The 12658-nt window shown below is 43.5% G+C and overlaps 1 protein-coding gene across 1 annotated transcript; it reads left to right on the forward strand.

The window, feature by feature from the left end:
• The first annotated feature begins 1924 nt into the window (after positions 1-1924).
• On the forward strand, positions 1925-11342 carry tnfsf11 (TNF superfamily member 11). Its single transcript, XM_068702553.1, has 4 exons — positions 1925-2322; positions 4430-4465; positions 7826-7952; positions 8426-11342. Exons 1-4 carry the CDS (start codon positions 2122-2124, stop codon positions 8857-8859), a joined length of 798 nt encoding a protein of 265 aa, XP_068558654.1. The 5' UTR covers positions 1925-2121; the 3' UTR covers positions 8860-11342.
• The last annotated feature ends 1316 nt before the right edge of the window (positions 11343-12658 follow it).

The raw sequence follows: 12658 nt of genomic DNA on the forward strand, positions 1-12658 counted from the left end.
GTCTTTGTAAAGCAAGTGCTATTTCATGGACCTTTTTAGGTAAAAGTTGAGAATCTACTCTTAATAGAGGTGATTTTTTTTTAACCACTTTACCACTATGAAAGATGATTTCCACTTTGTAGAGCATCACTGATGACTGACAGGTAGGACGGGTTCATACTAAGATTGGCCCTGTCATGGTGACTGTGTAAAAAAGCCATTTTCAGCACAAGTTATCATATTATTATTATATTATTAGGTTAAAGGATACACAATGTGGCAAGATTTAAAGGATATTTTTATGCATCTCCAGGAGCAAGACCCAGATGTGCCTTAAAGAGACAGTGTGTAAGATTTAGTGCCATCTAGTGGTGAGGGTGCAGATTTCAACCAACTGAATACCCCACAGCTCATCTCTCCCTTTACAAGCGTGTTGGAGATCTACAGCGACCTTCGGGTAAAGTGAAAACTCAAAGTCTCTCCTAGAGCGAGTGTTTGGTTTGTCCTTTCTGGGCTACAGTAGGAACATGGTGGTGCAACATGGCGGACACCGAGGACCTGCTCCCGAAGATATAAACGGCTCGACCGAAGCAAACAAAAGCACAAAGATTCTTAGTTTTAGGTGATCACACACTAATGAAAACATAGTGAAAAACACTAAAACATATGAATATTATATCCCGTGTCTGTCTATAAATTCCCTTCAATTTAACACACTGCTCCTTTAAACTAACAAATATTTAATCCATCCCCACATTTACAAGAAGTGATGGGAGGAGTGGGAGGAGTGTCTTCAGCTGCTGCTGGATTGCTGCCAGGGACTTTTTTCTGCCAAGTCCTGTTCAGAGAACATTATAATAGAATGTGAAAAATACATGATTAACATACTTAACAGATGAGTGTTTTGATCTAAGACTGCATCAGTTATGCTGGTCTGGACTGAGGCAGCTATCAACAAAAAACAACACACTTCCTTGAATGACATGACAAAATAAAAGCTAATGGATGAAGTACGCTTAGAATTAGTAAAAATGCACTTTCATTTATTAGAATTCTGGTTTTGTCTGATATGACTAACAGCTGAGCAGGAGACAAACATTGACTCTGGAGCTCTAAGCTGCCACACCAACACATGATGATTAATGAGTTACTGATCCGAAAACAAAAGGAGCAAACAATGATAATTATGTGACCAACTGCCAGTGTGAAGGAATCCATATTATATTGTTATTGAGATGCATGCATTTACAACACAAAGCTTTCTATTGTGTTTTGTTTATTGTTACTTCACTTGGATGTTTGAGCTTCACAGAGCTTGACACTAGAGATGGTTTTACTGCTGAAGATGGAAATATGCACTGTGCTCACCATGAATCTAAATAAGATGGAAGCCAATCAAGGTCGAAAATGCAACTTACACAAATGTGATGCAGACACTTAAAACCTCCAGCGCACAAACACTAAGGATGGACTTCTTGAAGTATAGGAGACGCCTTTGTAGTAAACAATATTTGCATATTCATACATTCTGTATTTTGCAATGAGGGGAGTTGATGTCATTTTAAGATGTTGAAGTTCATTGACTTTTTTTTGTGGAAAAATAATCAAATTGTTTATGTAAATAATATTTTTAAATTTTTGAATTAAAAACTCTGGTTTCAAATGAATTACATTTTTATAGCTATAGCATGTTTCTGCCTTTTATTTGTTCGTGTTTTGTTGTTAAGTTTGACCTAAATATACATATATTTTTGTTGTGTGTTTATAGGCTGTAAACTGATTACTCATATGAGGTATTAAATAGATCCACTGCATCTCCTGTTGTGCTGCTGAACTCTCGGCGTCAGCACAGGGGGTGTGTCACTGGAGGGGTGGGGGGTATCACGTGTCAGTGCGTTGGCCCCGTGGAGCCATAAAGGACTCGCTTTACCTGTAGTGCGTTCAGGTCGGCCCGGTTGCCAGTCTTGTGTCAGTCTGTCCCGTCGCTCTGTCTGAGGCTCCCTCTGATTGGCTGCAGAGAAAACGAGCTCTTTTCAGCCCACCCACCGCTGATTATAGGGACTCTTGCAGACTCTCTTTCCTTCCTTGCATTGAGTCTGGGACCTGGCCCTGGGGCTGAACGGCACACACAGAGCGCGCACCATGGCAGCTACGCACAGCGAGTACAGAGGCTACCTGCGGAACACCGTCGACATCGAGGCAGGGCAGCACCGCTTCCACCCGGTGCAGAGCTCGGAGCCCACATACCGGCCGCTCCTATTCGGGACCCTCGCTGTTATGGGATTGCTTCAGGTGGCTTCCAGCGTGGCGATCTTATTACACCTGACGGGTTACCTGCAAGAGGTAGGCTCCATGTGACACTGCGTGGTCCGGTTTGGCGGCTCATTTCCAGTGCGCTTTGACACACTTTGCAAAGTCACTCACTGACGTGGGCCGGGGTTTACTCAAGCTTTGGTTCCGCGTGTAAATATTTACCTACAAACACTGTCAACAGTTCTCTAGTGGGCTACGAGCGAGTTGAGATAGTCCAACGACATTTGCGCAATTTTATAATGCCATAAAGTGACAGATAAGTAAGTGTCCTACCTCTATATAAAAGTTGGCGGCGTGCGCTCTTAGAAGTAAAGAAGGAGTAATCTGCACAAGTGGAAAAAAAAAGAAAAAGAAAAGAAAAAAGGCTCAACATCGAGCAACTTCTGCAGTTTTGTGCGCCAAGATGTCGTGCACTCTTTGAAGGCGCAGCGCTTCAGCCGCAGGCAGTTAAAACACGTCTTCCCTCGCTGTACAAACACCTATAGATAACATCTCCAAAAAGCCCGCGTGACATTTTCCAAAGATTAGTTATTTCAGCAAGATACTTTTTCTCAGGGGCTGCAGGCAGCTCGATTCAAAGCATCGCGAATCCCTTTTTGAAGTGATAACATCTCAGTCGGTCTTGCGAGATGTCAATGTTTGCAAAATGCAGATGTTTTCACTTGAGCCTCCCAGGCTGCAGTTTTTCTTGTGCGTGTTTACATGCCATCGGGGGGCGTATATTTGTTATTTATATGTGTCATAAATTGTAAACTGTCGAGCATAAGCAGAGCTGTTTTCAAGGAGTTTGGAGGCAGAGAGACTGGTCTTCCTTGAGCTTTGCCAGACAGAGATGCTATGAAAATACAAATGTTCCTGCACGCCCCATTGCCTTTTTGTCAGCTCATCTTTGTCATCTTTCAGGCTGTGTCTGTGAGCTTGTAAAATAACATCTATGTTCTGCCACAACTGTTTTTGTAACTTTATGGCGGGTTTGGGAGTTGAATAATTGTCATGTTTCAACAAGCCAAGAGAGCAGACCGCATCTCTGTCTGGATGCTGGAAGTTCACCTGGGGAGCATCTCTCTCTCTCTCTCGCGCTCTATGTGTTTTTGCTTCTGTCTCTTCCCCGAGTGTTTGTGTGTTGAATTTCTTTGGCTTGTCTTTGGCATAAACACACTGCAGTGTGGTAGTGGCTGGTTATGTTCTGGATGTGAGCCAGAGGGGGGAAAACTAAATAAAAGAGAGGGAGGCAAAAGAATAAAAAAAAAAAATAGAAATAAAATACCCAGAGAAAAGATAAGGCAATCGTAAAGATAGACATTTGATAGACATAGGTTGCTCTATTTGTATTTGTGTAATAACATGTGGGTTTTATCTGATCGTGTAATGAGAGGGATGCAGGACCAGACCTTTTTTAGGGAGCGATCAAAGTGTTCCTCGAATACCCAGCAGCATGAGATGGCTTCCGGTTGCCCCGGAGTTGGAGCAGTGCTTCAGATTAACAGGCAGCCTTTTTCCGATTTCCATGTCGGCTGCATATGGTAGCACTTATCAGCGTGAGTCAGTAGTGTTGTGTGTGTGTGTGTGTGTGGTGGGGGGGAGGGAGTGGAGTTTGGCACCGGACCATCATCTGCCCCCTTCAGCACCTGTAGAACTTCCTGGAGATGTTAGAGGACAGCTGGAATCTGCACAGCGCCGTGTCTCTATAGGAATGTGCTGATCGGAGCAGGTTTTACAAACGCCGCTCTGATTCCAGCTCGTCTTTGTGCATCAGGCCGTGCGCATGCATCAAAGCCCCGTGGCCATTTTTTTGGGGTTAAATGTATTAGATGTTAAATTATTCAGAGACAACGGCCCTGCAAATGAGAACCAGCGCTCAGCTTCCAAATCCCTTTGACTTTCGCATGCTGCGGTGGAATGCATGTGGAAAATAACTTAACCTCCCACTCACACACACACACACACACACACACACACACACACACGTATCCAAACTGAAATGTCTTTCTGTAAGTTTTGTCAAATATTCCTCCCACCCACACCTGTCAGGGGGAAACTTCTCCCAACAGATCCTGCTGGTTTGAGATGGCTTAACTCTGGTATTTTTTTCTCACATCAACCTCTCTAACCTCGGCTCCTGTGTTTCTGTCTCCAGGTAGATTTGTCCACAGCCCCACATCGGCCAATAGAGGTGAGTGTGACCGCTGGTTAACCCCAGGCAACCCTGCAGCACGACACGCCCTCTGACTGGAGCACAGTCCACTCAGATAGATTGCATTTTAACAAGTTTTTCCTTCCTGCTACGATGTCACACACACCTGAAGTCTTTGATATTAATGGCAGGACATCTGCTGTGTAAATCATTGATTATTAATCTCCAGCACTGATTGCCATTTTTTCAATTTCTACTTCAACAAACTCAATGTGAGCAGACTTTGATTGATCGAGCAGTCGTCAACATGTCATTAAAAGGAAACTGTGGGGAAACAAAGTGGCAGAGCCAAACAAAACATCTCAGAGGCCAACAGTAATCTGCTTTAAGAATGTTTTGAAGCGTACCAGGTATTTCCTCGCTGACACTGTCGAGGGGAAAGTACAGTACGTTCAACAACTTGGCTTTAGTTTTTGGGGAAAAAAGCATAAAATAAATAAGATAATCATCTACAAGTTTGCACTGACAGAAGTCATGATTTCCTCCCATGGGTGCGTTTTCAGCACATACCACAGCTTCTGCAAAGCACCAAACCCCAGGTGGTGGTCACACAGGCTGGGGAAGAGGTCCGACCACAGCAGGAAAAACACCTTTCTGCCTTTTGTTAAAGAGGCAATTAGCTTCTTTCCCAAACGAGCCTCATCGCTTACTGACACTGTGCACAGAAAGTCATTTACTGCATCGGCTGTTAGTGGGTCACCCATTGGCGACAGTGGTTGCAGAGTTTTCTATCAATGATCAGCAGTGGCATGAGGGAGTTATACAATTCTTGATCATATATTTAGTTTCTAAACCCTTTTTTGGAAGTTGCCGCCCATTTTTTGGCACAGGCTTTGCCGAGCAAATGCAAATGCAAAAAAAAGGAAACTATGGAACCAGGAAGTAAAACAACACAGAATAAAAGGACTGCTGTTCTTCACTGGTGTTTGGTTTCCCATAATGCTTTAATTTCATTCTCATATCATGTATTTGTGTTTGCCCTGGGTATCTCTGGTGGAGTACTTTACACAAACCACCCAACCGGTCTTGGACTGAGGAGCTCATTGCCGTTAGCCCTCGGCTGTTTCCCATGGAGCGCAGGGAGACTTGCTGGGATCTTTATGAGGTGTCGGGGTGACAGGCCCACTTGGCACACCACTGTGTTGTGTTAGGGTCAGCCCCGAGACCGCCGGCGTTCTCCGCTGTCAGTTCGGGGGTTTTGCTCGACAGCAGGGCCTCGGTGGACAGCTGTCAGCTCTGCAGTCCAGCTTTGATGTGAGACGGACGAGAGTCTCGGGAGGGGTGAGAACACGAGATCACGAATCAGACTCTGTGATCTGAATGTTTGCAGTCCGTGCAGATCTGTATAATAATGTCAGAAGGAGCTCTGACTGACGCAGCGCGAAACACAAAGGGACGATCTGCTTTGGTGGCCGAGCCTCGAGTGGTGAGAGGACTTTTGTTCTCGTCTCCGAAACCACTCATCAACATAATGGAGATGTTGAATGATGCATGCGGTGCGTACGGTAGTTAAAGGGCTGAACTGAGGCCTGCGTGCACTGTGGTATTCAGGGAACAAGCATGTGAGGTCAAGTCATATGTATACATATCTATGTATATGTATATGTATATATATATATATATATATATATATATATATATATATACATACACACACACACACACACACACACACACACACACACACACACACACACACACACACACACACACACACAGATGTAGAGTCAGAGAGTTTGCCTTCCTGGAGCAGCTCCGTCTGGTGCCGAGTGGTTGTCACAGTTTAATTCTAGATCACACTGTAGATCAGGAAGCTGCCAAGCTGCAGCAACTTTGTCTAAATAATCTCTTCTCTTCTGGTTAAGGAGGTATGACGCGGTCTCGCCACAAATCAAGATAGATCCCACAGTGTAGGGCCAATTGGGAGCGCGTTCACAATTACTCTGTAGCCTTGGCAAGACGATGTTTACCCCCGTCTCCTTCCAAGACGCAGCGCTATAAACATGTTTGTGCAGCAAATTGTTTTTGGAGGACAGACTGTGCTAATCTTAGTCGTAGAGGCATGCAAATTTGTCTGGACTTGGTTTGTGAATACTTCACAGTAATATTATTAGCACAGCACAGGTGCAGTGTTGCAAAAACATGTAAATGCTTTTGGTGGGACCGGCCCTGTAGTTGAGTTTGTTGTAGCAGTGTTTGTGCTCGAGGGCGCTGTGTGTGTGTGTGTGTGTGTGTGTGTGTGTGTGTGTGTGTGTGTGTGTGTGTGTGTGTGTTTTTTTGTTTTTTTTTAAGTTGGTAATGTTTCCCTCTAAAACAACACTTTCCATTTCCCTGTCTTTGTCTTTTTTTAGGCGTTGTCTCAGAGTTAGGGTGAGATGATATTAGCAGGATACATGAGAAAATTGGATCAGAGGAAATTTATAAAACATGTTAAAACACCTTCAGGACATAATAAAGACACAATCCGTTGACATTTGACTGACATTTGTAATTAACCACATGTATTTGTATCTGCTGTACTTGTGTATACATGCATACTTAAATAAAGATGGACTGATTGCATCCCAAATTGTGTCTTGCTTAAAACATTGCAAGGCCTTTCTTCTAAGTAACTAACAAAGTTGTACAACTTTAAAGAGATCATTTCTCATGTGTGAGTGAAAGATTATAGGTAGAGGCAGAAAACGGCCTGATATTTTCATCTCGTGCCAGATGTGTAAGAGAGTTGGCAGCTCCGCTGCAGTAACTGTTTACTTCCGTGGAAACCATGTTTTCCTTGAGTGTATACGCTCTGTTCCTGCCTGAGGCAGGACAGCCCAGCTCAGACTGTGGATGGCGGCTTCATCGGCCTTGAATAGAATCGTCACTCGGCACTGCATGCAGTCCCGATACTATTTGTGCCAAATCCGTTAGAAGCGCAATCTATCTGAAAGGTTACACTCACCAGGAGGCCTCCCTGTCACAGCCTTCAGCCCCGAGTACAACCACAGCGGTAATGAGAAGTTAGCAGGATAGATAATGCACACAGACAGGCAGTCACTGTATGCTCGTCCATTTGCTGTGTTCACACGCACACAATTTTCGCACAAACAGACGGATATTCAAAGAGACGGCTGAACAAAGATGTGGTAAAATATGTCAAAACCGTATTGTTGCTAAGAGAAAAAGTTATTTTTAGGTACTGTGCGGGTTAATTTTGAATTGTGGGTGTAAGTTTCAGTTTGGGCAACTTCTCAGAGTAGGATAACACACACATGCAAAAATGTTTTTTGATGTTGTTGTTTTGTTTTTCTGTTCTTCAGTGTTTGTTCAGCTGTTTTCTTTTGGTGTTTTCTTCAGGAAGTACAGACGGAGCCGGTGCTGAACGCGCTGAGAGACACGAGGAAAAAAGGACGGTGCAAAACCTCCAAAGAGAGCCTTCCATCAGCTCATCTACCAATCGGAGAGACCAAAGAGTACTCAAAGAGTGAGTCCGGTTGAATTAACATCCATATGTTATGTATATGATTAAATGCTGTTTAAGAATTATGTAAACAACAAAAACATACTTTAAGTCCAAGAAGTTCAACTAAATGATCATTTAGCATAATGGGACATTGCATGAATACCAACTCTGAAAAAACACATTTCTCCATGAATTCACTTCTAAACACAATTACATATACTTATGAAGTTTAATGCAACATTTGACCACCTCTAGCTGTAACTTATGGAAGTTATTTAACAGCTTGTGATGCTACAGCTGCTTCCTTTCCTTCCGTTTGCCTGGATTGGACAGCGCTACCAACGCTTCCTAGATACTACACAACCCGATTTAGTGAATCACTAGTTTGAAACCAGCTAGGTACTTAGAACTTCTGAATGACGCTACAAAGAAACCTTGTTCTTTTGTTTGGTGTATGATCAACCAAAACTTATGTTGCTCTTGTTGCCATGTAGAGGGTCTAACGAAGGCCATCACCATTGACTGGGACGAGGAGCACGGATACCGCAACAGAATGGGCTACCAGAAGGGGAAACTGGAGGTGATGGAGTCGGGTTTCTACTATATTTACGCCAAGACCTGCTTCCGCTACTACAGACCGGAGGAAAGCAGTCCGGCCGGACTCCCGCCGGTGGATGTTAGCAACACCCAGCTCATCCAGTATGTCTACCACGAGAGCATCAAACAGAACAGCAAGTCTGTGGTGCTGATGAAGACGGGCAGCACCATGCGCTGGAACATCACGACCTATAACATGTACTGCGCCCAGCAGGGCCGAGGGGTCCGGCTGGATAAGGGGGACGCCTTGTACGTCAACGTGTCCAATGCTTGGATGCTGGACCCGGAGGGAGAAGGGACGTATTTTGGGGCCATAAAGTTGGGTAACTGAAAATGAAACACGTGGGGAGCGGACATGCTACTGAACATTTGATATGCCAAAGAACCACTGTTAGCGATTTAAAGTTTGTTTTGTATCGTTCATGTGTCGTTTTTTTTTTTTTACATTGCTCTTCATCAAATTGCAGAGTCACATATATGAGAAAAATAATGGAAAAAGGTTGTCACCTTTTAACATCTTGTCTTGCTTTTTTAAAAGTATTGTGGTTGGTGTTGAGAAATGTCAATACATTTCAGTTCATATTACAACATTTAGACTTAAGCACAGACATGTGTTGCACTAATTAAACAAATCATGAGGGAGCAATTTAGGAAGTAAGTTTGTTGGCAAGAAGTGCAGTGAGAAGGGATTTATCAATGTTGATTGTTGGGGGGGGGGGATGACCAAAATGAGCGTCTGCTTGTACTTAGCAGATTATCACAGAATAAAAATAACTCCCAGGTCTGCCTCTGACCCACGGCAGTGAATGCACAAATGTTTTCCCGAAAGGTTTTGTGAGTGTGAACAAGGCGGGCAATGAGGCGTCCTCACAGTAAGTAACTCAACGGTATAATTTGAATTAGGCAGTTAGACGGTGAGTTATATCACCCTCAACATCTCTAAAGATTCACTCTGACTCCGACGTTGTTTCTTTAAGCAACAAAAGCAGTTTAAAAAGAAGGTCGTGTGTGTGTGTGTGTGTGTGTGTGTGTGTGTGTGTGTGTGTGTGTGTGTGTGTGTGTGTGTGTGTGTGTGTGTGTGTGTGTGTGTGTGTGTGTGTGTGTGTGTGTGTGTGTGTGTGTGCTCCAAAAACTCAACATGCATTCCAGTGTTCTGTCTTAAAGAAATCTGAGAGTGGCCTGATTCATTGAAGGCAATTACGCGACAATGTCATTTTAATCCAAGGAGGGAATGACATCTGTTTGTTATGTTTATGACGATCAACAAACGATGCAGATAGCTGGACTGTCTGACCATAACTTACACAAATAGACTTTTGTCTTCTTTAACTAGAGGAGCCGAATTGAGTTTGGTTCATCTTTAACTTAAATTTTGTTTTTCATTTGGCTCTTCAGTGGGTTAAATGGGAATATGCACTAAATATTTATTTATTAGCTGTAGAAGTACAGAGACAGATCATTGTTACAGTGACCTTTCGGCTGTAAAAAAACATTTATATTTTATGTCTGTATGACATTCATTATGCAGCACTTAGAGGAAATAGTAGACACGCTTTTTGTTATTAAAACACAGGGGCTTCATTTTAAATTCCATATTTATGTATCTTGATTTTGACAATTCTGTGTGCACTTGCCTAGCCAAAAGCAATATGGATATATTGTTTCTTCTACAAGATACCTGTAAGATCTTCATCTGATAGATTCTTTTTCCATTCAGTGTTTTTTTATTTATGTCTGTGTATGTTTTAATAAAGAAAAACTACTTTTGTAACAGAGTTCCATGTGTATTGACATTACCCGACTCAGGCTGGTGCTATTGTCTGCGGTGAAGAGGATTAGATGACAGCCACCTTGCACTGAAACCCGATGAAAAGGCCACCCTGACTGTAATATCATTGTGATGTGCAATCTGATAATCTCCACAATCTTTGGAAACTTCAACACCACTATGGCCAAAAAAGTGAAGTCACGCTGCTCCGGTCAGAGCGGCCCACCAACTCATTACACAGATAGGTTGTATAGAAAAAAAAAAAAGAAAAAACGCCCACTGCTGCAGCGCCGCTAACTCACAGCAGACATTTGGACCACAGCGTGGAGCGACCTGCAGAATAAACAAGAAACAGACTGCATGGGACGGGAGTAATGACGAGTGTTTCATTACTCCGTTTCGATCATTGTGGCGATGGGGTCTCCCATGAAGCCCTGCGGCGTGCGCGAGTGAGAGAAACTGTTTCAAAGTTGGGACTCAGAGCCAAACAATTTCTCTATTGTCTGTACTTGGGCGTTCACCGGCATATGGCCAGAGAATGGCTGGGGTTCACACGTTTGTGCTGTACGCCGGGACCTCACACGGCTTTCAGCTCATTGTTCAAACGTAACTGAGAGTTTGACATAAAATCTGGGGCTTGCAGCAGAAACACTTGGCTTGAGGTGTACAAGGAGCTAATTAGCTTTGACATGGTTTTCATTGCCATATTTTCTTTCACTGACTGTAAAAGTGTAACATTTTTTTGGCCTTCATGTCTTTGCAAAAAATAACAATTTTTTTTTAAGGGAAATGGTTCACTTGTGCACTAAAAGAATGTTGTTTTTGAGAACGATTGTATGCATACAACTTGCACTTGCAGTTTTGCAACAACACAAACAATTCAGCTGTGGCGTCCATAGGCCTGCTCAGTTTCAGATTTAAATAGCTGAAGCCATAAGTGTAAACAATGGACTAGCGTAGTGTGCCACCCTTTTGAAGTGACTTGATTTCTCAATTCTTGGCTCTGAACAAGAAACCATTAAAATGTGTTGTGTCAGTAAACATTATGGAAAGCTTGGCGTCCACTGGACCCCCACCCCCACACACACACACACACACACACACACTGGACACATATACGCACATCCGTACACACACCTACACACACACACACACACACACACACACACACACACACACACACACACACACACACACACACACACACACACACACACGCATAGACAGAGAAGCTTCACTTGCTTGCTGCACTCAGTGGTTTGTAAAATAGTCCCATATGGCACAAGTGCAGAACTTACCGACTTATTTTATTACTCACATATGTAAAAACACAGGGGGCTATGAAAAGCAATGGCCCAATCCATGTCAGAGTAGGTATGGATTTGAACTATTACAGGGAATGACACGGATCGCTGACTGGTATTTTTCGCTCCTGCCTGCTGCTCTTCACATGTTCCATGACGCTCTGTTTGCAGACGAGAGACTTTATTCATGTCCTCTATGGTTTCGTGATGCTGCATCTCCATCAGACATTATTCCACAGTCTTTGAAAGGGGTGGAGCTGTTGATTCAGAAAAACAAAGTCATGTGTTGGAAAATGTATCAGGGTGCTTTCCCCCAATAAGCAGCACCAGAGGCATCAATATAGGAGTCAAGCTAACTATGGGTGCTTAGCTTTACGAGACTTTGCGGTTTGGAGGAAATGGAGCTCAGTTTTACCGAGCAGCTGGAGGTCTTTGTTATGTGCAGTCCGGTTGCTTAGTGTTTTGTACGCTTACGCACCATCGACGTAGAAATGTGTGCCCAAATGCATTTAAAAAAATGCTAACACGCTTGCATGCACACACACTCACACACTCCTCTGCTGCTGAGTCAGCACGGCCAGCTATTTTCACAAGCTGGGCCCTCGCCCTGTGTCTTCACCCCGTTATAGCTCCGATGTCTCTGGCTTTTGATGTCTGACGTTTTTACCACTTTCTCTAATGCTAACATTAGTGTTATTAAAACAATAACAGAGTGAGATTTACAGGCTATGCTGCAGACGCATGGGCGTGAGATAGCGGGAGGGTTATTACTGTAACCAGGCCCTGTCATCTCCTGCATGAGCTGTCAGCAAAGAGTGTGTGCAAGACTGTCTACGTCTGTGTGAAAATGTGTAGGTCGTCAGCCATCCAGAGGTTTATTCAAAAATCAAAGGACACGCCCATGAGCACATTCTTAACAAATATAAAGGGTATCCTAACGGGTCAGTTGGTTCGGGCACATACAATGTCACCCCAACGGGTTCAAATCCATCCCCTCTCTCTCCTATCTTTGTTTTCATCTTCCCTCCATCAAATACAAATCTTTTGACATCAGTGAC

This window comes from Cebidichthys violaceus, unplaced genomic scaffold, assembly GCF_023349555.1.
Source record: "Cebidichthys violaceus isolate CVI_PGR_0920_01 unplaced genomic scaffold, fCebVio1.0.p SCAF_11, whole genome shotgun sequence".
In the NCBI taxonomy this organism is placed as follows: domain Eukaryota; kingdom Metazoa; phylum Chordata; class Actinopteri; order Perciformes; family Stichaeidae; genus Cebidichthys; species Cebidichthys violaceus.

What these genes read in the sequence shown, in the direction of transcription:
- tnfsf11 (XM_068702553.1), top strand. Translation starts at nt 2,122, where the DNA reads ATGGCAGCTACGCACAGCGAGTACAGAGGCTACCTGCGGAACACCGTC. An exon ending in CCCCACATCGGCCAATAGAG is followed by an intron (nt 4,466 to 7,825) that starts GTGAGTGTGACC and finishes TGTTTTCTTCAG; the next exon opens with GAAGTACAGACGGAGCCGGT. An exon ending in GACCAAAGAGTACTCAAAGA is followed by an intron (nt 7,953 to 8,425) that starts GTGAGTCCGGTT and finishes GTTGCCATGTAG; the next exon opens with AGGGTCTAACGAAGGCCATC.